The sequence below is a fragment of the Ovis aries genome, chromosome 5 (genome assembly GCF_016772045.2).
Source record: "Ovis aries strain OAR_USU_Benz2616 breed Rambouillet chromosome 5, ARS-UI_Ramb_v3.0, whole genome shotgun sequence".
NCBI classification, from domain to species: Eukaryota; Metazoa; Chordata; class Mammalia; order Artiodactyla; family Bovidae; genus Ovis; species Ovis aries.
In genome coordinates, this window is record NC_056058.1 from 91149289 (window position 1) to 91174514 (window position 25226).

The window sequence follows — 25226 nt, forward strand, 5'->3', positions numbered from 1 at the left end:
CCCCATCCCTTCATTCTTTCTGAAGTTATTTCTCCACTGATCTCCAGTAGCATATTGGGCACCTACTGACCTGGGGAGGAGTTTAAACTAGATAAATAGTAAAAAAAATTCCACTTGGGCATATATAATCAAACATTAGAAAATCAAAGACTATGAGATAATTTTGAAAGAAGGCAGGGAAGAAAATAATGCTGCCTACAGAGAGAAAAAAGATGCGAGTTTTTAAATTTTTTCCCAGAAACTATGCAAGTAGACAGTGGAATGATATATTCAGACTTAAAAGAATAAAACACCAACCTAGAATTTGATATCCAGTGAAATTACCCCTAGAAATAGAGGAAAAATAAAGACTTTCTCAGGCAAAAATGGAGGGAAATTGTCAACAATAGATTTGCCCTGGAAGAAATGTTAAAAGAAGTTTTTCAAAGAGAAATGTTATAGATCAGAAATTTGGGTCTACCTAAAGAGTTTATGAGAAGGAATAAATTATAATAAAATCTTTTTTTAACTTTCCTTAGTTGATGTAAAAGATAGCACTGTTCAAGGTAATGTGAACATTGCAGTCTTGATTATAGCTTATGCATAAGTGAAATGAATGACGGCAGTGCTACCAAGGACCGGAGGGAAATTGAAAATACTTTGTATTTTCAGTACCCATGAAGCATTATTGTGTTATTGGAATGTGGACTTAAGTAAATTATAAATGTATATTGCAAATCCTAGAGCAACCATTTTAGATCATCCAAAAAAAAGAAAAGTTTGAATTGATATAATAACACAGGATGGAAACTGGAATCTTATAAATGTTCAATTAGAGAACATCAGAGAAGGCAGAATAAGTGTGGAAGACCCTAAAAGAGAAGAAGGGATGAACAGAAAATGATGAATAGAAGCAATGAATAGAAAATATTTAAAGTAGTTTAGATCATATTGGGTTTTTAAATATCTAAAATTGACACATTCCAAAACATCCTAATGTAAACAGAAAAGCCATAATGCAAGACTAGCATATAATCTAGGGATAATAAAAAATATTTGACAAAACAGGTTTGAAATTTCTGCTTATTTTCCCCAACCCCAAGTGCTACATATTCAGTGTAGAAGTCATATGTTAACACACACATACACACACACATATAGGTATGTGTATAAATGAGAAACTATGAATTTTAAAACTTGTCAAATCATCATGTTAAAATCATGTTTTCAAGTTGGAAAGGGTACCTCCTCATTGGAATATTATTTAATAGGACTGAGTAATTCTTAAGTCTCTTCTTTGTACTTTTATGAACTTTCTCTAGCAGTTTACATCTCAAGTCTGAACTCTTTTATTCCTAGGTCTCCACAGTTACTTCTTTAAGCACAAATTTTAGTCTGACCTCTTCTTATTCTAATCCTTTACACACTTATGCCAACATGATTATTCCCAAGTATCCTCAGGAATGTATCTATTTCCCAATATTCACTGGAACTTGGTATATTGAATATGGTCAGTAGGCTTTAAGATATATTCCCACATTCTTATAATGAGATTTCCTTACACATACACACACACACACACACACACACACACACATGCACACACACATGCACACACAGAGTACATAACTATAATCTGAGCTGTGAGTACAATTATGTGATGAGCTGTGTGAGTTCTCCTAATTAATCTTTGAATATAAGGATGGTCTTGAAGTCTTCCCCCAAACAGAGTTACCTACTCTTAAAAGAAAAGACAAGTCCCTTAAGAGATAGGGACTGATCCCAAGCTAACTCATTGTTGGAATCATTAGACAAGACTTAAAAGGCCATTATAACTATGCTTAATGACTTAAAATATATTCACATTGAACAAAAATGCAAGAATTCTCAAGAAACACATAAAATTTACAATAAGGAACCAAATGGAAATTCCATTACAAAGCAACGAAAGGATCTCCTCCTTCTGAGCTTGAGTGGGATGAGCGACTTGCTCTTAACGACTAGAATTTGATAAAGGAGATGGAATGTGCATGATTAAATATAGTGGTTTTGTAACATACAGTTGTAACATTCACCTTGAAGATTGTCTGTTCCTTACTGAGCAAACAAGAGGCCATTTTGGCTAGACTCCTATGGCAAGAAACTGAAGCTCTGAGTTGGTAGCCTACAAAGTAGTGAGTGTTGTTAACAACGATGTGAACTTAGAAGTGGTGTATTACCCAGGCGAACCTCAGATGAGTCCAAGGCCTGGCTGACACCTGCATTGCAGCCTTGTGAGGTCCTGAGCGGGGAACCCAGCTAAACCATGTCCAGACACTTGACACAGAGGCTATGGGATGATAAACGTGTGTTGTCACAAGCTGCCAAGTTACGATAGCGTTGTTAATTCTGTAGTAATTACTAAGACAAGTCTTTATTCTTATAAGTAGTTATTATGACATTTTGATGGGAAAAGAGATTTACAGGGCTTTGGATTCTTTAAATTCTGCAGAAACAAGTGTTCACTGCTCTACTGATGATGCTGTTGTAAACATTTCTCAAAGGCAAAGCAGGTAGTTTTTATTGTTGTGTGGAATAATCTTTGATACCAAATATACAGGTCTCATAGTTCCCCATTAAATTTTAAAAGCTTTCAGTCATCATGATAAGGAAGTTCATTAGTAGAGATTCCACTTACAGCCGTGTGTGTGTGTGTGTGTGTGTGTGTGTGTGTGCGCGCGTGTGGTAAAAAAGAGCACATAATAGTATAAAATAATATAAAGTCTACCATCTTAAACCATCTTAACCATTTTTAAGTGTCTGGCTCAGCAGTATTAAATATCATCATGTTGTTGTGAAACATATGTTCAGAACATTTTTCATCTTGTAAAACTGAAACTCTATACCTATTAAACAGCTCCTCTTTTCCCCCTCTCCGTAATCCCAAGTAGCCATCATTCTACTTTGTTTCTATGAATCTGACTACCCTTAGATACTTCATTTAAGTAGAATCATACAGCATCTGTCTTTTTGTGGCTGTCTTATTTCACCTAGCACAGTGTTTTTTTTAAATTATGCAATACTTCAAGAATCATGAAAATCATTTAAAAAAAAACACAAAAAATAAGAAATTTCTGATATAAACTACCTGAAGCTCCCTTTGACTCAGGAATCTAAGAACTGGGATAGTAGGATATTTAGCATAAACCAATATTAGTAGACAAAACAGTGATTTATGTTTCCCATTTCTTAGTTGGTAGTTTTATAACATTGTTTTCATAGAGATGACAATCTAAAAATATCTGAAATATACATTATCATCTATACAGTTGACTCTTGAACACAGGGGCTAGGGGTGCCTATCCTGACTGTGTAATGTTCCAATTGACTCTCTATATCCACAGTTCTGAATCTACAGATCAGCCAACTGTATATTATGTAGCAGTGTGGTATATATTTAGTAAAACATCTGCATGTAAGTGAACCTGTATAGTTCAAACCTATGTTGTTCAAGGGTAAACTGTATTTTATTAAAAATTATTTCATATTGTTTTAACATTGCTAGGCCAATAATCAGAGAAGGCAACGGCACCCCACTCTAGTACTCTTGCCTGAAAAATCCCATGGATGGAGGAGCCTGGTGGACTGCAGTCCATGGGGTCGCTGAGAGTTGGACACGACTCAGTGACTTCACTTTCACTTTTCACTTTCATGCATTGGAGAAGGAAATGGCAACCCACTCTAGTGTTCTTGCCTGGAGAATTCTAAGGACGGGGGAGCCTGGTGGGCTGCCGCTATGGGGTCGCACAGAGTCGGACACGACTGAAGCGCCTTAGCAGCAGCAGCAGCAGGCCAATAATAGATAACTTTATAATTATATAAAAATACAGTTAAACAAAACACAGGAGGAATATTTTATAGGAAGATAATATTATTGTAATGAGCATATACAGTTATTAAATATAACTTCATTCCTATTGTTTACTTATACTAAAATGAACGTGAGAAAGAGTAACTTTTGGAGTAGCATTTTTTATCATAATTTAAGAAACACCAAACGTACAGTCAAAACGATCTGGCAGATCAATGACTTGTCAGTTAAATTCCCAATCATAAATTTTATTGTTCATAGCTAGGACACGGAAGCAGCCTACATGTCCATCGACAGATGAATGGATAAAGAAACTGTGGTACATATATACAGCGGAATATTACTCAGCCACTCAAGAACTCATTTGTGTCAGTTCTAGGTCTAGAGCCTGTTATACAGAGAGATGTAAGCCAGAAAGAGGAAACAAGTATCGTATGTTAACATATATATGTGGAATCTAGAAAAATGGAACTGATGAGCCTATTAGCAGGGCAGGAATGGAAACGCAGACAAGCATGCAGAGCAGTCTTGTGGACACTGCAGGGGAGGAGGGCGGGGCGAGCTGAGAGCAGCACTAAAATGTGTACACGATCGTACGGGAAACACACAGCTAGTGGGAAGCTGCTGTGTAACACAGGGAGCTGAAACTGGGGCTCAGCACCACCCTAAAGGGCTGGGAGCGAGGTTCAAGAGGGAGGGGACATACGTATATTTATGGCTGATTCACGCTGTATGACAGGAACCGATACAGTATTGTAAAGTAATTGTCCTTCAATTAAAAATTTTAAGAAAAAATAAATTTATTGCACTTATAACTACAGTACTTTAATAGAGCCATGTAGAACAGAAATCAAGTGAAAACCCTGGTCTCCTTTCACCTCATCTCATTCTCTCCATATTATACACCTTTCCTTTCGAAAAGGAACCATACAGAATTTTTTTTTTTAATACAAACCAAATCACTTTCCAGGATTAATACAGAAATGTACAGATTCAATTAAAAATAGTGTTAACAGATGATCTTTAGATATATTAGGCAAAAGAAACCAAATGTGAAATCCTGTAACTTTATAAGATGATTTTATTTAGTTTTTGGATCAATTTTTTTTAAACTATTTTAGTGTCTATTCTAATAAAACATACTTATGCAGCATTATTACATCCCTAAGCTGAAGGAATAAAAGTCAACTGTTGCCTTATGTTGGTTGTTATAGTAACTGTTTATAGGTAATACTATACAGAAGTCTAATTTTTACAAAAGTTTCTTACCATTTTTTAAATGGTCTTCAAAAGAATTTTTAGAAATTATTTCAACCATGTCTTAAAATACTTGGTTTATGATTATACTGGCCAACCAAAGTAAAATTCTTTAAAAATAAACTGTGTCATTTGGCAAGCAGCTGACCACATGGCCATTCATGTGTTTTATGAAAGGAAACAATGCAAGAGATTCTCTAAGGTGGCCTCCGCCAAGCTTCACTCTTTGCAAAATGCTCAAGTACTTTCCCTTGGAAATTGGGTAGCCTATACACACCTCTCCCAGGATGAGATGGCTGGATGGCATCACGGACTTGATGGACGTGAGTCTGAGTGAACTCCAGGAGATGGTGATGGACAGGGAGGCCTGGCATGCTGCGATTCATGGGGTCGCAAAGAGTCGGACACGACTGAGTGACTGAACTGAACTGAAACAGTTTATAAAATTCACAGAATGTGAGGGCCTGAATAACCTGAGAATCTCAGAGACTATGATGTTCAATGTCATATGGTCTAAAATAATTCATGATATAAGGCTTCTCCCAGATGTCCTATAGATTGCTCAACAGTCTAATTGTCTTTGCTGTCTTCTCACAATGACAGCCATTTAAGCAACTGTGTTTATTAACTGTTTAATAACTGTTAATTAACTGTTTAATAAATGTTTAATAACATTTATTATTAGATGAATAACTATAGTAGACATTTGGGGTGACTACTGTTATAAACGGAGACTTCAAATTACATCATAAAGCCTTTGATGTCTTTTTCATCTAATATCAGGCACTGATTGGAAGGATACAGTAAATACAACTTTACTTGGCATAGACGGCACGAGAACATATTCCATTTCTTTTGTGTCTGTGCATGTGTGTGTATCAATGTACTGGAAATAAGAGAAGTAATAGAAACTATGAAATTATGGATAATGAAGTGCTAGAGTGAGTTTTGAACATGACTTTGGGGGAAAGATGATTTCTTCTTGGGAAAAATGACAGGTGTGTGGCTCAGATGATAGGCAGTTCCTTGAACTTGGCACCTCTGGGTATAGGTTCTGAAAGCATATGATTAGAAGTTTGAATGTGATGTTTGAAAAATCACTATGGACATGCAGATTGTTGTTATTTAGTCACTAAGCTGTGTCTGACTCTGCCAACCCATCGACAGTAGCCTGCCAGGCTCCTCTGTCTATGGGGTTTTCCAGGCAAGGAAACTGGAGTGGGTTGCCATTTCCTCCTCCGGGGGATCTTCCCGACCCAGAGATCGAACCAGCAACTCCTACATTGGCAGGGGGATTCTGTACCACTGTGCCACCAATGAAGCCCACCGTAGGCATAGATATTACTAAAGTTATACTTCAAGAGAGTGCTTTTTGTGGCTCTGATTAAAATAAATTGGATGACGAAGAGGCGATGGGAAAGGAGACTGGTACAGCAGTGCTATTAAAGGCAGTTACGATCTGGACTTGGGTTACGGCTACAAAATTAATTTGAACTTTTCAGATGACCCTCAAGGGGCCAAGTGATTCCAACTTAACATTCAAATGTTGTGTTTTAAAATCCTTAGGGAAAAGATTTCTAAACAGTTTGCCTGTTGTCATAGATACTTGAAAACTGAAGGGGGAAAAAAAAAGTAATTCAAAGGGAACACGAGATGGCAGCAGTTATATCATAGTAAGAGAAAAGACTGAGGAAAGAAAAAAACATTTGAAATTATTTTTAAACTGAAAAATATATAGCATTTTATTCTTTATGTGCTGTTCTCCTTTTCAGTTGAGCGATTACTCATGGGTTTCATGCTTCACAGCACTTCAGAGGTTCATTCTGACTAGAGTAGAAAGCCTACTCCATTACATATGATCACTTCCTAAAATAAAGCTGTTGCTGTTTTCTGCAGATGACTGTTCCTCTGTGTTATCTGAGGCAGAAGAGTCCTGGACGTTGCATATAAGCTTTAGATGTTCCAGCATTGCTTTTTCTTCCTCTGCTAGTTTTTCATCCTTCCTCATTTCCCACCTAAAAGAAAAATCACATCTTAGCATTTTTGTAACTTCCAGACTCCAGTAAACACTCAGTTATTCAGGGCCTGAGCAAGTGCAGTCACTGCTTTATTGAGTGTTTCTCTTTCTTTATTCTTTTACTCACTGTCTCTTACAGTTCATGAGCACTGCTTCAGCAGAGGAGCAAAGTAGTCCAACCAGTGCCACTCCAGGGGAGTTTCTAAGTATAGTTCTAAGTGAGTTTTCTATATTTCTAGATTTAAAAACTGTATGGCTTCCCAGGATATGCGTGCATATAAATACAATCTAGAATTAGATTTGCAATTAATAACAGAATATTTTTCACAGTATTTTTTCCCTCACTGATCAACATATCAGTGGCCTTAAGTTGCAGAGAAGTTCACCAGGAAGGCTTTAGCCACAAGAAGAAGACCACACTGCACTGGATATACCTTAAAGGCAGGTCCATCTTTTCCTAGAAATAAGATCAGATTTGAAATAATCAATTTAAATCACCCAAGAAAGCACCAAATTGTTAGCAAGGTTCCATAGAGCATTTGCTTAAAAAAAAAAAAGAAAAGACTAAAGACTTTCTAATTCTGGGTGATTGTGAGATACAGAGCAAAATGTTAGAATATGGGACTATATACGTATATAATCCTGCAAAGTACATAGCACAGTAAGCCAAGTGCAGTTAATCATTTCTCTTATATGTGCCACTGTTCAGGATTGGCCACGGCGTACTTAACCCAGCATACAGCAAGGACTCATCTGCGTATATTTCCTTTCTCTTTTCCTCACTCCTGTTTCTACCAGCACATCAACCATGATGTGCTGTCACAGAAGGATTCTAAAACCAATGCTGATACATCCTAAAAGACACTCTGCTAGAAGGGTTTTAAATGGATAGGATTCTAACAGACAAGAAGCTGTTCACTGAATGTCTTCCAGAAGCCCTCTATTTTATTCTCATCGGAATTCTTGGATAATAAACAGCCTGTCATACAAGAGGAAAGGATAAAAACTTGGCGTGAGATTGTTCTGATCTTGTTTGAGTAGTGAAAAGAAAGCAGAGGCATTGCATTTTCCATAAAAATCTGCTTGCACACAGGTTTCCTTGTTGGAGTGTTAGGCTCACTATGCCTGGCCAGTCCTAGGATGTGATATATATATGTACTTGGGTTTCCTGTACTTTGCTTCTTTATCCTCTGTCTGGAACCCTCCTCATCTCCTAGCCCCAACCTTGCCTGGACCCCATACCATCTTAGTTTCTCCATCTGTTCCCATATGGTCAGAGTGGGGTCATGGATCATATAGGTTTTAATAGCAGCTTGAAAGATAAGAGATTTTTCACCACCACAAGTCATACGACAAGGGGCAGTACTCCTGAGCTCGCTACTTTGAGATTTAAAATTTAGCATATAAGGTGCTAAATTATACTTTGAGTATCCTTTAAGGTATAAGTATACCATATACAGCTTTCATGCAATTTTGAAGATTAAAAACTGTCATTACTCATTTTATATACGTGAACTTGGGCATCATTAATTTTCACACTGAGTTGAACTCCTTCCAAGCAGGAAAATATTAACAGAAATTACTGACATAGCACTAATGTATCAATCTTTAAATCCTTACGACAAAATGTTGCTATCCCCATTCTATAGAGGAGAAAACAGGCATAGAATATTAATGTCACTTGACCAACTATCTTTGGATTGAAATCAGGGATTCACGTTCTGGAGTCTGGGCTTGTAAATGCAACATTTACCATGTTTTAAAAACCATTCTACAAGTATCATTAATTAAGATTAAAAATAGTTTGAATACTTTATTCCCTGAATAATGTTACTGGAATTGGGCTAGACATTTTAAAAAAGAACTTTCTAAAATTCATATATAGATATATAGTATGCTGCTGCTGCTGCTGCTAATTCGCTTCAGTCATGTCCGACTCTGTGCGACCCCATAGATGGCCTCCTACCAGGCTCCTCTGTCCCTGAGATTCTCCAGGCAAGAACACTGGAGTGAGTTGCCATTTCCTTCTCCAATGCATGAAAGTGAAAACTGAAAGTGAAGTCACTCAGTCATGTCCTACTCTTAGCGACCTCAGGGACTGCAGCCTACCAGGCTCCTCTGACCATGGGATTTTCCAGGCAGGAGTACTGGATTGGGGTGCCATTGCCCTCTCCGGATATATAGTATAGATATTCAAAAAATCCAAACATAAAAAATTAGATTTGTCTTTTCTCCCCCCATGTAACGTGCTAATATTGTACTAAGTGAATCATGAATGTCAACAGAACAAAATATGTAATGTAAACATAAATATTTTGATCATTATCTCTAGTTGTGAAAACTGAAAGTATAATCTCTCTGCTTCATTAAAAAATTTGTATAACTAATGTAATTTAAATGAATTGTATACATAATAGACTCCAAGATAAGGATTTCTGAAGCTTATTGACAATTATAGGTACATCACAGCATAACTGAGCTGTTAGCAATTAACAATATTAGGCAGAGTTATTTACCTACCACAACCTTCTTATATTTGCTTTGAAGAAAAAAACTGACTCATAAGAAAATAAGAAATTATTAATATGACCAAGATAGGAGGAAAATACTATTAGAACTATATTTTCCCCTAATAATTTTATTTATATCAAATAAAAATAATAGGGCCTCGAATCTATGTTTATTTTCATGAGCATTATTATATTTCACATTTATATGTTCTTAAGAATTTATATATAATTCTTAGTTTTAGGCTTTGTTAATGCAGTGCAAAAACAAGTCAGTTCTATAAAAAAAAACTATTGGAAAAAAATAATATATCAATTTATTAAACATAATTAACTAGGAAATTTGTTCCCCTGGTATCTTATTGGTAAAGAATCTGTCTGACAGTGCAGGAGGCTCAGGAGACGTGGGTAGGATTTCTGGATTGGGAAGGTCTTGAGAAGGGAATGGCAATCCACTCCAGTACTCTTGCCTGGGAAATCCCAGGGACAGAGAAGCCTGGTGGGCTACAGTCCATGGGTCGCACATAGTTTGTTCCCTACTTTCCTTTATTATATTTAAAATCTGTAATGAAAGCCTGTCTGTACAGAAAAAAAAAAAAAAGAAAACAAGTTGGAACCAGTGTAGTTTAGTTCTTTTTAAAAAGCATTATGAAGTGATAATGTTTCCATTTTTCCCATCTTTGGTAGACTGCTCTCCTTCACTTTTGGTAAATTCCCCACCTGCGTACCTTGGAAAAAGAACTGCAATCTTAGACACTTATGAGCAGCGAAATCCCATGAGACCTCACTGATCTGTACCATAATCTTAACCATCTTCTAGAATGTGCCTCATCCATAAGGCTCCTTGGTTAGTTGAGTAGATGTGGGAACTTGACTCTGTTTGATTAGGGGGTCCTTTTTCATCCAAACACAACAGGGAACCTAAAACCTGGGCTGAAATACTCTGAACAGAACTAACAGTCACAACCTTGCTCACTAGTACTACTCGAACTGACTTGTGGGTTCTCAGTTTTGGTGGGTCTAACTGGATTTACACAAATATTGAAATCTAGACTAGAGCTATCTGGATGCTCCTCTGTATGTTATGTGACTGGTAGTTAATACAAAGGCTCTTACATGTACCAGACCATGGACCAAGAGCTTTCTAATTCTGCTCATCTCGATGAGCCACGGCAGACTTGGGATCTCTTAAATAAGACCTTGAGAGGTGTAAAATAAAAACAGTCACAGATCAGTGAGTAACTGTTCCAGTGATCAGTTTGGTAAAATCTTTTATTTGGGGTCCTCTGTGGATAGCTGTATGTCAGAGACAACCAGGAATGCCAAGCTGAGGAATGGTTAAGCACAAAGTATGTCCTTGGAAGCGGAGTCCTGATTGTCCAGAAGCAAGTCCGGGGTGGGTGTGGTGCTTACTATAGGAAAGAGCAACCAACAGGCAGAGGAGTAGGGCCAGAATCTGGTGTGGGAGAAGTTTTCTGAAGCATTTACTATGCCTTGTGCTAGTAAAAAAAAAAGATCTAAATTCTGCGAACTCAGAAGTACCCTGATTAAAAGCACATGCTCTGGAATCACTCTGCCTTTGGGTTGAATTCATATCATTCATATGCATGTATATGTGCTATATATGTACACACGTGTACTGTACGTACATAGTACAACTATATGTACTATAGTTGAGTCCCCTCGGCGAGTTTCTTACCTGCTTCTGTGCCCCAGGGTTCTCATCTGTAAAATGCGGACAAAATAGTTTGAGAGGAACACAGCTGTGCTCATTTGCGTGTGTGTTGTCTGACTTATTTCATTCCACAATGTTGCAGTTTAGTGATTGTGAGTGAGACTGACTGAGACCAACGTTCTATTAAGCTTAAATGATCTACTATTTGGACTATTACAGAGAACATTGCCGAATAAAGTTCTAGAATGGTGGTCCTAACTGGGGTGATACTATCTCCCTATGGGGAAATGTGGAGAGACTTTTGGTTGACACTGTCCAGGGAGTGACTCTGGGAACCAGGGAACAGAGACTGTAGACATCTTTGATATAAAACAAACCTAAACCATAAAGAGTTGTCTTCCTGAAATGTCAATAGCATGCTTGTTGAGAAACATGTGCTCTAGAGTCTCCAAAACAATGTTGAAGGATCCTTACTTAATTTGTGATTGTAACTGAAACGCTGTTTATAATACTTCACTGCTTAGAGTACTATTTGTTGAAGAATAGAGGTTTTGAAGCCAGGTGCTGGATTTGAATCCCTTATAAGCTGTGTGACCACAGACAAGTAAGATAAAGTGTGCTTCAGTTTCCTGAGCAGGAAAATGGGAATAATCACAGTGCCTGCTTCATAGCGTTGCCGTCAGAATGAAATGACTAAGTACACAAAAAACATACAAAATAGTAAACAGTTCATAGCAAACACTCAATAAATGTTCACTGTTAGTAGTATCATTATTATTTGCCATATGGGTTAAAGTTGCAAAGAGCAAAAACCCTGACTGGTGGTTTAAACAAACAGGTGTTTATTTTTCTTGTATAATGGGAAATCCAGAGGCAGGTGACCACTGGCATAGGTTAAGTCGCTTGACAGCAGCAGGGCTGATGCCTCTGTGTTTTCTTGCCCTTCACCTCATGGCTCCAAGATGGCTGCTGTAGCTCCAGCATCATGTCCTTGTTTTGAGGCAGGAAAAAGCAGGAAGAGGCTACTGCTGCATCTGACCCACTAGGTTGTATTTCCCAGATTCTTCCCAGAATAGCCATACTATCTAGGTTTGAATCCACATCCTGCCTGTTACTGGCTGTGTGATATTGGGCAAGTTTCTTAACATCTCTGTTGCCTCATTTTGCAAAATAGGGGATATTAATGCAGCCATGAAATTAAAAGATGCTTACTCCTTGGAAGAAAAGTTATGACCAACCTAGATAGCATATTCAAAAGCAGAGACATTACTTTGCCGACTAAGGTCCATCTAGTCAAGGCTATGGTTTTTCCAGTGGTCATGTATGGATGCAAAAGTTGGACTGTGAAGAAAGCTGAGCACCGAAGCATTGGTGCTTTTGAACCGTGGTGATGGAGAAGACTCTTGAGAGTCCCTTGGATTGCAAGGAGATCCAACCAGTCCATTTGAAGGAGATCAGCCCTGGGATTTCTTTGGAAGGACTGATGCTAAAGCTGAAACTCCAGTACTTTGGCCACCTCATGCAAAGTGTTGACTCATTGGAAAAGACTCTGATGCTGGGAGGGATTGGGAGCAGGAGGAAAGGGGGACGACCGAGGATGAGATGGCTGGATGGCATCACTGACTCGATGGACGTGAGTCTGAGTGAACTCTGGGAGTTGGTGATGGACAGGGAGGCCTGGCGTGCTGTGATTCATGGGGTCGCAAAGAGTCAGACACGACTGAGCGACTGAACTGAACTGAATGGTATGCACCTTAAGGCATTATTGTAAGTAGTAGGTGAGTTATGAATCAAAACATGTTGGTATTATTTCATTATTTTATGAGACTACTTGTATGCAGTGGCTTCCCCAGAGCTCCTGTGTTGATGTTCCTTCTCCGGCCCTGTGCCTTCACGTCATTCTATCTGATAAATTCCCTTTTTAATAAATATGTGGGTAGGATGAAGTTGTTACATATCACAGTGGTTTGTTACTCAGTGTTCAGTTACACATTTCTGTGATCATGTTGTTGTTGCCTCTTGTCTTTGGTGCAGGAGACGTTTCTTGCCCATTCACTCTGTTCAGCCTAGCATGGCCAAGGCTGCTTTTGTTTCCCTATAATCCCTTTGTTGTATTTTTCAAGTACAATCTATAACGATGGCATTCGATCATATTATTGGCATTTCTCCTGAAACACCAATAAAACACTTGGATATAAAAATGAGTGAAATAAGCCGCCTGATTTAATGTTATTATTAAACATTATGTAGTACTTTATATTTACAAAGTACTTTACAATTATTTATTAGCTAATTGTACTGTTAAACAACATTAACCATCTGGTCAAATGAATGATTTCAAATTGTCCTACCAGCTGGTATCTGAGGGATGAAAAATGAAGTCATGTTGGACTTTATTCCCCTCAAACAACCCTTTAGGTCCTTCTCCTCTGTACGGCATAGTGCAGACTGGCTTCAGAGGGCGGCACAGACCAGAGGGGAAAATTAGCTCTCTGCTCTCTCCTTTCCTGCTGTCCTGGAAATGTGAGTTTACTTCAGGATTCAGTCCTAGACTATTTTCTCTTCCCTCTCAGAAAACCCCACAGCTACTCCCACATATTCAGCTGCGGTCTCCACATCTGTAATTCATGTGTCTCCCAAACAGTCATTCAGTGTCTTTAAATTTTATTTTTGTCCTAAACTCTCTAAATTCAACTTCTTGATGGTTATTTTCATTCCCATTCCAATTATATTAATCATTCATGTATTTTTTCATATATATATATATATATATATATATATATATATGCACACACACGCATATATATAACTTACCCAAATTGACCTTTAGCCCCCACACTCAATAACACAGGGTCTGAAGTTCACAAAGTAATTTACACCTCTGCTTCCAATCTTGTCTGCACTGTCAGTTGCCAGTTAAGGGACATCTTACTCTGCAATCATTCTCACATTCATCCCTCTGCAATCAGCCCACGGTTCAGGTGCTGTGATAGTATGATTTATAATAAGAAATATATTTTCAGTCTTCTTACCAGTTTCTGGCACAGAGCTCCTAAAACCCTTGGAATTTACTGTGAGGAGAGCTATAAAGGTGTCTTTTGTTATGTTAACAGAAACCCATAGGGTTGGAGACTGGTGACCAGTGGAATGAACCACATGATTAGAGAGCTGGAATTTGTAATCCCCACCTCTGGGGAGAGAGGAGGAGCTGGAGGTGAAATCCCATCACAGGTGACCAGTGATTTAGCCAATTATGCCTGTGTAATGGAGCCTTCATAAAAACCCACAAGGAGAGGTGGGAAACACATGGGGATCTGGGGAGAGCAGCCTGCTGGGAAACAGGTCATGAGGTCTCTATTTTCTTTCCCCATGCTTTACCCTAGGTGTCTCTTCCATCTGGCTGTTCCTGAGTTCTATCCTTTAAAAACAAACCAAGAATCCACTAAGTAAGAAATAGCTGCCGTCATCTCTCCTCTGGGAGATGATTTTCCTTATTACCTTCAGACCAATGTTTTCCCACGTTTGCGTTATTTACTTCGCTGCGCCATTCACTTGAAATGCCTTTTCATACATCCCAATCCTGCACATTCTTCACACTTAATCCATATCCCACTTTTTTCATAAACTCTTTCCCAACTACCTAACCCTGATGTGATTGGCTTGTCTTCGTTTGAGTCCTATCATACCTAACATCAGCACTATTTTGGTAAATTAATGATATATTGCTTTGTTACTTCTTCTCTGTTATGTTCTTTAGCAGTTATTTGATGATTGCATTTTTTCCCACATGTGCTATGGTTTCATCTATATTGGCAGTTCCTTGAGGAAGACTTTTAATTATAATTTTTACTCTAAATTTTTCTTCAAAGAGGGTATTTCAGATAGCAACCAGCACAGTGCCCTGTACACTTTCAGTTCAGTCACTCAGTCGTGTCCGACTCTTTGTGACCCCATGAATCGCAGCACGCCAGGCCTCCCTGTCCATCACCATCTCCAGGAGTTCACCCAGACTCACGTCCATCGAGTCAGTGATGCCATCCAGCCATCTTATCCTTTGTTGTCCCATTTTCCTCCTGCCCCCAATCCCTCCCAGCATCAGAGTCTTTTCCAATGAGTCAATTCTTTGCATGAGGTGGCCAAAGTACTGGAGTTTCAGCTTTAGCATCATTCCTTCCAAAAGAAATCCCAGGGTTGATCTCCTTCAGAATGGACTGGTTGGATCTCCTTGCAGTCCAAGGGACTCTCAAGAGTCTTCTCCAATACCACAGTTCAAAAGCATCAATTCTTCAGCGCTCAGCTTTCTTCACAGTCCAACTCTCACATCCATACATGACCACAGGAAAAACCAGAGCCTTGACTAGATGGACCTTTGTTGGCAAAGTAATATCTCTGCTTTTGAATATGCTATCTAGGTTGGTCATAACTTTTCTTCCAAGGAGTAAGCGTCTTTTAATTTCATGGCTGAAGTCACCATCTGCAGTGATTCTGGAGCCCCCAAAAAATAAAGTCTGACACTATTTCCACTGTTTCCCCATCTATTTCCCATGCGCTCACAAAATATCTCTTGATTCCTATGTGTTAGAAGCTTAGGTGTTGCTATGTATTCTTAGGTAAATGATCTTTAGCCACTAGTGTCACAAGTGATGGTAGTTGGTATCTCCAATATGTATTGTTAAATTATTTGTATGAATAAAAAAATGAGGACTCTAAGAGCCTTAAAATTTGTAACTTCATCCTTAGTTTCTACATCACTAAATTCTTAAATTCAGTGATCATACCAAAAGACAACTTCTTGCAAATTCATTCATTTACTTATCATCTCTATATTCTTTTTAAGAATGAGATGTTAGTACAATGGAAACAAGACAGAGTAAATCATGTTTACTTGGTGCCAACCTAGTGTGTTTGACTAATGTAAAACACAAAACTGTTAGAAGACTGAAATTAGAGGACCTTTTAAGTTACCTGCTATGTTGGACTTTTAGTACACGTATAGCTTATATTCATTGGAAACACTGATGCTGAAGCTGAAACTCCAATACTTTGGCCACCTGATGCGAAGAACTGACTCATTTGAAAAGACCCTGACGCTGGGAAAGATTGAGGGCAGGAGGAGAAGGGGACGACAGAGGATGAGATGGTTGAATGGCATCACCAACTGAATGGACATAAGTTTGAATAAACTCTGGGAGTTGGTGACGGACAGGGAAGCTTGGTGTGCTGCAGTCCATGGGGTCGCAAAGAGTCAGACAAGACTGGGCAACTGAACTGAACTGAAAGCTTATACTATTAAGAGATTTGTTATGGTTTACAGTTTATTCAATATCTATCACAATGAGCCACATTTTAGAACAATTTTACTGTGTATAATTAATTTGTCCATTCATCCAGCAAACATTTATTGAGTGCCTACTAACCCCAAAACACTGGGCTAGGTTATATAGAGGTGAATAGAACTGGATATGGTCTTCTCTTCAGAGAGCTTATTCACACCAAGAGTTCATCATATGGGCTTGACTGAATAATCTTCAGCAATTGTTTGTGGGAAAGGCATAATTCAGGCATTTCTTCCTTGACTCATGAAATAATCTGAGGTAGTCTTGGGGATTAATTCATGTCCTTTTTCTTTCACTGGAAATGTAGCAGCATTAATGACAGAATGCTTCCTATTTTTTTTTTTTTTAAGTAGTAAGATGCATGATACTGGATGCTTGGGGCTGGTGCACTGGGACGACCCAGAGGGATGGTATGGGGAGGGAGGTGGGAGGGGGGTTCAGGATGGGGAACATGTTTATACCTGTGGCAGATTCATGTTGATGTATGGCAAAACCAGTACAATATTGTAAAGTAATTAACCTCCAACTAAAATAAATAAATTTATATTAAAAAATAAAATAAAAAACAAACAAACAAAAAAGTAGCAAGGTCATTTATCAAATGCTATGCTAAAATTGAGAGCTATAGAATTTGAAGTTCTTTTTTAAAGACATTTCTGTAGAAACATGATTCTGAATAGCACTTAATCCCAGAGGACAAACTTTAGGGAGGGGTCAGATAAAATACCATCCAGAATTTGAGAAAAAGTTATGGAAAATCTGTTATAAACCAGAAAGCCAGTGTTGAATATAATCACTGTGAATGTAAATGACACCATTTTTTAGTAGCTCTTTTTATGCACATAAACCGCAGAGTTAGAGAGCTAGCTTCTTACTTTGGTTGCTGCTGCTGCTGCTGCTGCTGCTAAGTCGCTTCAGTTGTGTCCGACTCTGTGTGACCCCAGAGATGGCAGCCCACCAGGCTCCCCCGTCCCTGGGATTCTCCAGGCAAGAACACTGGAGTGGGTTGCCATTTCTTACTTTGGAGACAGGTCTTTATAATACTAGACTTAATAGATGAGACCTACCTACTTTTTGGTATGTTCTCCAGATGATACAAATCTGTAACTACTTTTGCTTAATGTTTTAAAACCCAGGTTTTCCTAGTGCACCAGCCCCAAGCATCCTGTATCCTACATCGAACCTGGACTGGCGATTCGTTTCATATATGATATTATACATGTTTCAATGCCATTCTCCCAAATCATCCCACCCTCTCCCTCTCCCATAGAGTCCAAAAGACTGTTCTATACATCTGTGTCTCTTTTGCTGTCTCGCATACAGGGTTATCGTTACCATCTTTCTAAATTCCATATATATGCGTTAGTATACTGTATTGGTGGGGAGGGATGTGGGAGGGGGGTTCAGGATGGGGAACATGTATATACCCATGGTGGATTCATGTTGGTGTATGGCAAAACCAATACAATATTGTAAAGTAAAATAAATAAATAAAATCCAGGTTTTAAGAAATGTATAGAGTTTTCAGTCCATCTTCTTTAGCATACATTTAGTGGAAATGGAGAAACTGTTATTCTTTTCATGTAACCTTAGACAATTGATTTATTGCTTAGCTTTGTCTTCTCCAAAATAGAATAGTTTAAAAAAAATTTTTTTTTTCTGAACTTTGTATTGTATCTCCAAAGTAGTTAGATAATGGGAATCATACATGGGAGCTATGAGGCTTTATACCATTTTCAGTAAAAGCATTATGGGAATGAGAGAATGGCAAAAATCTCACTTTGATAAGAGAGCAGAGAGAGCTTTGCAAACTTATTTCTAACTTAAGTTAGTTATTTCCTCTAAAGCTAATCATGGTATGCTTGTTTGGGGAGGATTCAATAGGAAAAAGGAAAACATTAAGGTTTTGACATTCAAAAAAAATTCAAAAATGCTTAAGGGCACCATTTATTTGTATTGCTTTCTTTTCAAACTTAGAGACTTTATTTTTAATATAGAGATTTTTGTGACGTGTAAAGGACATTCAGTGTTTATATAAGTGGAAATCCCATCTTTGTTTTTGGAAGTTAAAAAAAAAAGCATTTCTTAAAGTAAGATAGTCCAACTCCCATCAAATTATTTTGCCTCAGTTTAACACTTAAATATCCAGAAAATAATGTGTAATTATTTTATGAAAATATATCACAGTTTGTTAACATACTACTTAGAATTCCTGGAACCTAATGCTATATATATTTAATGTATAGAAATATATAAAAATAGAACTAATGAATATATAGAAAAACATATTTAATATATATGTATAAATGCAGTTATATCTCTGAATATCCATACTCAATACTATGAAATATCAACACTTGCCATCATAAATTAGCAGGTTGGGTACTTACTTTAGCCAAGAATTTATTATATGTTTATGATAACTCACTATGCATCTTATCTAGCTATTTCTGCAAGAATTCAAATGGATGTTCTTTTGTAAGGTAGTTGATTTCTTTTGCTACTACGGATGCAGTAAAAGGAATCTTTCTACGCTCAGGAACAGGCAACAAAGCTCTTAATTTGAATTTATAGTCTACAGAGACAGTCTGTGACACAACGTAACTGCCCAACAGTTTATTTTAATTAATATGATTTGTTCTATATATTTAAGTAGGAGAGTTATATACCAACCAATGGGACAACTAAGAATGCTAACAGTAACATTTTAAATAGTAATGGCTTAGGGAAAACATAAACAGAAGTATAGCCATCAGTAGTAATGGAAGCTGAGCTTTTCTGTTACCAGTAAATCACCCTTCTCTTCATAGAGACTCCTTCTATCAGTGGATTCTTAAAAATTCTTAGAGTTTAAATAAAAGTCCAAGGTCATGCTCTTTGACCAGCATTCAGCACTAATATAGAAGAAATGCCCTCTGCTGGAAGTGTCGAGACTACCATATATCGTGAGAACCATATTGCTTATTTTTTAAAAGTAATGTATAGTGAATAAAAAAGTTTTTTTCCCTAGTTCAATTTGATGTACCTTGAAATGTTCATGGACTGTGCTCTATAGACACTTGTCTATTCCATTTAACATAACAAAATTGTTATGTTAAAAGTTACATAATTTGTGTCAAGCAATGGTATTCTTTCTCCAGAAATGATTGTTTAAAAATTCTTATTTTCATCGAGAAAATGATTACATATTCACAACTCCAAAACGTCTAAAAATTGAATGCATCTTTCCTAGACATGTAAAGCTGATGCCAACACAGGCATCACAGGTTTTTTTGGCAACACAGATTGGCACAAGGGTAACTAACTACTGCACTAATCACTTCTAAAGATAACAATCTTAATGAAAGCATTATTTATGAATGTGAGATCTATCAGCTGAAAAGGCTGTTTGCAATCTCTCATTCAAATGAACAGCACCTTCATGTTTAGAAAAGGATTTGAAATAAAGATCTGGCTCATATTTTGTTTAAAATTGACTAAGAATTTCGAAAGTGTAAAACCATTTGGGCTTCCCTGGTGGCTCAGCTGGTAAAGAATCCTCCTGCAATGTAGGAAACCTGGGTTCGATCCCTGGGTTGGGACAATCCCCTGGAGAAGGGAATGGCTACCCACTCCAGTATTCTGGCCTGGAGAACTCCATGGACTGTAGTCCATGGAGTCGCAAAGAGTTGGAAACAACTGAGCAACATTTTCACGCTCAAAACCACTGTGGAATCTAGGAGGAAAATGAGACTCTACACAGTTAATCGGGTTTCCCTTGTGGCTCAGCTGGTAAAGAATCTGCCTGCAGTGCGGGAGACCTGGCTTTGATCCCTGGGTTGGGAAGATCCCCTGGAGAAGGGGAAGGCTACCCACTCCAGTATTCTGGCCTGGAGAATTCCATGGACTGTAGTCCATGGGGTCACAAAGAGTCGGACACGACTGAGCATCACTCATAATTGAGTCACTGCCCATATATTCATATTCACATAGTTTCCAATGTTCTATCATTACTGAATGAATGAAAGTGTTTACTGAATGCCTGCTATGTATCAGCACTGTGGGGGTTTGGAGCTTATGAGAGTTAATGCTTATTTAAAAATTTCAATGTGCTAAGCATTGTTCTAAAGAAGTTGCATATATTCATTTAGAATTTGCAGCAACTTTAACTTTAAAAAATCTTTATTTTATATTGGAGGATAGTTGATTAATGATGATGTGTTAGTTTCAGGTGTACAGCAAGGTCATTCAGTTATACATATACATGTATCTTCTTTTTCTAATTATTTTCATATTTAGATTATTATAGAGTATTGAGCAGAGTTCCCTGGGCTGTATAGTAGACCCTTGTTGGTTGGCTGTTGTAAGTATAGCAGTGTATACATGTCAGTCCCAAACTCCTAATCCATCCCTCCACCTCCCAATACCCATCCTCCCTGGTAACTGTAAGTTCATACTCTTAAGTCTGTGAGTCTGTTTGTAAATAAGCTAATTTGTATCATTTTTGTTTTAGGTTCAGAATATAAGTGATAGCATATGATATTTGTCTCTCTCTGTCTGATTTACTTCACTTACTATGATAATCTCTAGGTCTATCCATGTCGCTGTAAATGGCATTATTTCATTCTTGTTTATGACTGAGTAATATCCCATTGTACATATGTACCACATCCTCTTTTCCATTCCCTCTGTTGATGGACATTTAGGTTGCTTCTCTGTTTCGACTGTTATCAATAGCGCTTCAGTTAACATTGAAGGGCATGCATCTTTTCAGATTATCGTTTTCTCCAGATACATGCTCAGGCACGGGATTGCTGGATCATATGGTAGTTCTGTTTTTCATTTTTTAAGGAACCTCCATACAGTCTCCGTAGTGGCTGTACCAATTTACATTCCCAGCAACAGTGTGGGAGGATTTCCTTTTCTCCGGACCTGCCGATCATTTACTGTTTGCAGACTTTTTGATGATGGCCTTTTGACCAGTGTGACATTGCAGCTCACTGTAGTTTTGATTGAGCATCTTTTCATGTGTCTCTTGGCAGTGTATATGTCTTCCTGGAAGACATGTCTGTTTGGATCTTTTGCCCATTTCTGGACTAGCTTGTGATTGCCTTTTTTTTTTAAATATTGAGCTGTGTAAGCTGTTTGTATATTTGGACATTAATCCCTTGTTGGTCACTTCATTTGCAAATATTTTCTTCCATTCTGTGGGTGGTCTTTTTGTTTCTGGTTTCCTTTGCCATTCAAAAACTTTTAAGTTTGATTAGGTCCCACTTGTTTATATGTTTTTTTAATTTTTACTACTCTAGGAGGAGGATCTAAAAAGATATAGCTGCAATTTATGTCAAAGAGTGTTCTACATGTGTTTTCCTCTAAGAGTTTTTTTAGTACCAGTCTCACATTTAGCTCTTTAATCCATTTTTAATTTATTTTTATGTACGGTGTCAGAGAATGTTCTAATTTTGTTCTTTTACATGTAGCTTTCCAGTTTTCCCAACACCACTTCTTGAAGAAATTGTCTTTTCTTCACTGTATATTCTTGCATCCTTTGTTACAGTCTAATTGGTCTGAGATCTCTTAGACTGTCCTCATTTCTTTTCATTCTGTTTTTTTATTCTGTTCTGTGGTAGTGATTTCTACCATTCTGTCTTCCAGCTCAGTTATTCATTTTTCTACCTTAGTTATTCTGCTATTGATTCCTTTTAATGTATTTTTCATTTTAGCTATTGTGTTGTTTATCTCTGTATTGTATTGTTCTTTACTTTTCCTAGGTCTTCATTAAACATTTCTGGTATCTTGTTGATCATTACTTTCATTTTTTTTGAGATCTTGTATCATCTTTAGTATCATTACTCTGAATTCTTTCCCAGGTAGATTGCCTAATTCCACTTCCTTGGTGGGAAAAGGGGCAGCCTACAGTAGTGCCCACGCCAGTGAGTACTCCCCAGAACTACTTCCACTAGTGTATTCGTCTCCACAGTGAGCCACGGCCAGGCACCCACCCCACCCCTGACCATCACAGAATACCCTCCAATACTAGGTCTGGCCCAGTCTTATGAAGTCACTGCTTTTTTCCTGGGTCCTGGTGTGCATGAGACCTGTGTATGCCTTCCAAGAGTAGAGTTTCTAATTCTTCCAGCACTGTGGAATTCCTGTGATTAAAACTTGCTGGCCTTCAAAGCCAGATTCTCTGGAGACTCTTCCTCCCATTGCCAGACCCCCAGGTCCATCTAGTCAGAGCTGTGGTTCTTCCAGTAGTCATGTATGGATGTGAGAGCTGAACAATATAAAAGGCTGAGAGCTGAAGAACTGATGGCTTCGAATTGCAATCCTGGAGTAGACTCCTGAGAATCCCTTAGACTGCAAGGAAATCAAACTAGTCAATCCTAAAGGAAATCAGTCCTGAATATTCATTGGAAGTTTGATGCTGAAGCTCTAATACTTTGGCCATATAATGCAAAGATCCAACTCACTGGAAAAGATCCTGAAGCTGGGAAAGATTGAAGGCAGGAGGAGAAGGGGATGACAGAGGACACGATGACTGGATGGCATCGCTGACTCAATGGACAGGAGTTTGAGCAAACTCTGGGAGGCAGTGAAGGACAGGGAAGACTGGCATGCTGCAGTCCATGCGGTCACTAAGCGTCGGACACGACTGAGCAACTTCACTTTCACTTTCCACTTTCATGCATTGGGGAAGGAAATGGCAATCCACTCCAGCGTTCTTGCCTGGAGAATCCCAGGGACGGAAGAGCCTGGTGGGCTGCCATCTCTGGGGTCACACAGAGTTGGACACGACTGAAGTGACTTAGCAGCAGCAGCAGCAGTGTATACATTAAAAAAGAAATTCAAAACAAGGCCAACACTTCAGTGTGAGTTCAAGCTTTGGTAAAATACATAAAAGTAATATTGAGTCCAGAAGAAATTGAAACTCTAAGCACATTTTGTTACATTCGCTCCTTGTTTTTAATCTAATAAATGTTTCCCAGAATGGAGTTTGCAAATCAAAGTGAATATATATATATATATATATATATATATTTAAAATACTTATTTATTCTCTTTTGGATTCTGTGTCAATTGTGCACATTTCATAAATATAAACATAAGACATATTTGCTAAGGAATTACGTTTGTTGATATGGCAGCCTCATGACTTAAAGTATAAAAAATTCATACCTTGTCAATTATGAATTGCATTTTCCCCATTTGTATGGAATATGGAATTTGTTTGAGTGCTAGCTAAAAATATACGTGATACTATTTCAGATGTGAGTATTGCTTAAAAAAAAATCAACCTCACTGTGTCTTAAGAGGGGAAACATGAGAATTATAATCCTTTTAAATAAATTTTAAAAAATATACCCTTTGCTCATTTACTCAGCTTTCTTCTCACTGCATTCAATTACCAACCTTATCAGTTCATTTCCTTTGATTTATATTTTAGTCCAATGCATGTCATAACAGGAAGGCAGTATAAATACCCTTTAATACTTATGGATTTTTTTTTTCAAATTTAGACATCTTTCTTGCTAAGCAGAATTAATGCACTGACTTACTCCCATGGTTATCACCCTGGATGCCGTTTTTCTATTTCATTACCATTTTGTGGATGAACACATCATTGGTGTGGCATTTATCTTGATCGGTAATGAAAAAAGTCTTGCCTTAAAAAGCTGTGCCATGTTTCCAGCCCTTGTTTATGAGGCGTCTTCCAGCAGCAATCTCACTGCAGAGTTCCAGGCACTAAATGGTGGCCCAACTCACATCACTGGTATTTTCCCTGAGTCAAATCCTATGAATGCTGCCAATTTAGTTAGAAACCGGCCCTTTGCTATATCTTCTCAATTACCACACCCATTATCTCTCATACCCTAAAATTACACCGTCCTCCAGAGAACAGGTTATTTCTCCAAACATCCTTGTTTCATTGCTTCCAGATACCTGTGACCCTTTTTTCCCTTCAATTGCTTATAGTCCTTTTAACATCTGTCATCGCAGCTTAAGGTTTGATTATGTGTAATAGCGCTTTATTTTTGCAGTGGGGACGTCACAGTTATTGCCATATACAGAAAATTCTGACTGACATTTCCAGAGTTTTTTGGCACCAGAATAAGTCAAGTAGTATATTCCCTCTTTCTATGACTGCCAGGTGAATAACCCAACACAATTACCTAATATCTTGAGAGAAGCCTTGACTGTTTTAAATGGAGCCTTTTCCTTCATTTCACAGCCCCATCGCACTGCCCTTTATTTCTCTGCACTGAGTTTATCTCCGTAATTTAAATTCTAACTTCAAATGTATCAGTTGACTAATATTAAAGTTAGCTTCCAAAAGGAGTCCATTTATTGACCAACTTAAATTCTTTCCTTTTATACTTAACTGTATAGACTTATGGTTGAATCTTTCTCATTTTTTAACGGAAATAGCGCGGAAGCATTAAAAAATAAAGTGAACAATTGACAATGAGCTACTTAGTAAAATCATTCCAGTTTTCTCTGTCCTACCACCTAACCTACTTGACATAACCTATGAATTAGACCAAAATGCAGGAAGTCTAATTCAGTTATAGGCAGTTAACATTCAGAGGTTATTCTCATTGATGTCTAAATTTTCATGCTAAAT

General features: G+C 37.8%; 1 protein-coding gene across 3 annotated transcripts in view; it reads right to left on the minus strand.

Moving 5' to 3' along the window:
* Positions 1-4611: 4611 nt before the first annotated feature.
* KIAA0825 (KIAA0825 ortholog) overlaps positions 4612-25226 on the minus strand; it is a 400677-nt gene continuing 380062 nt past the window's right edge. For all 3 annotated transcript variants that reach the window (XM_012178948.4, XM_060416005.1, XM_060416009.1), the window contains one exon: positions 4612-7101. In XM_012178948.4, the coding sequence (XP_012034338.3) occupies positions 6936-7101 (166 nt within the window). In that variant the 3' untranslated portion in view covers positions 4612-6935. The remainder of the gene's footprint in view (positions 7102-25226) is intronic.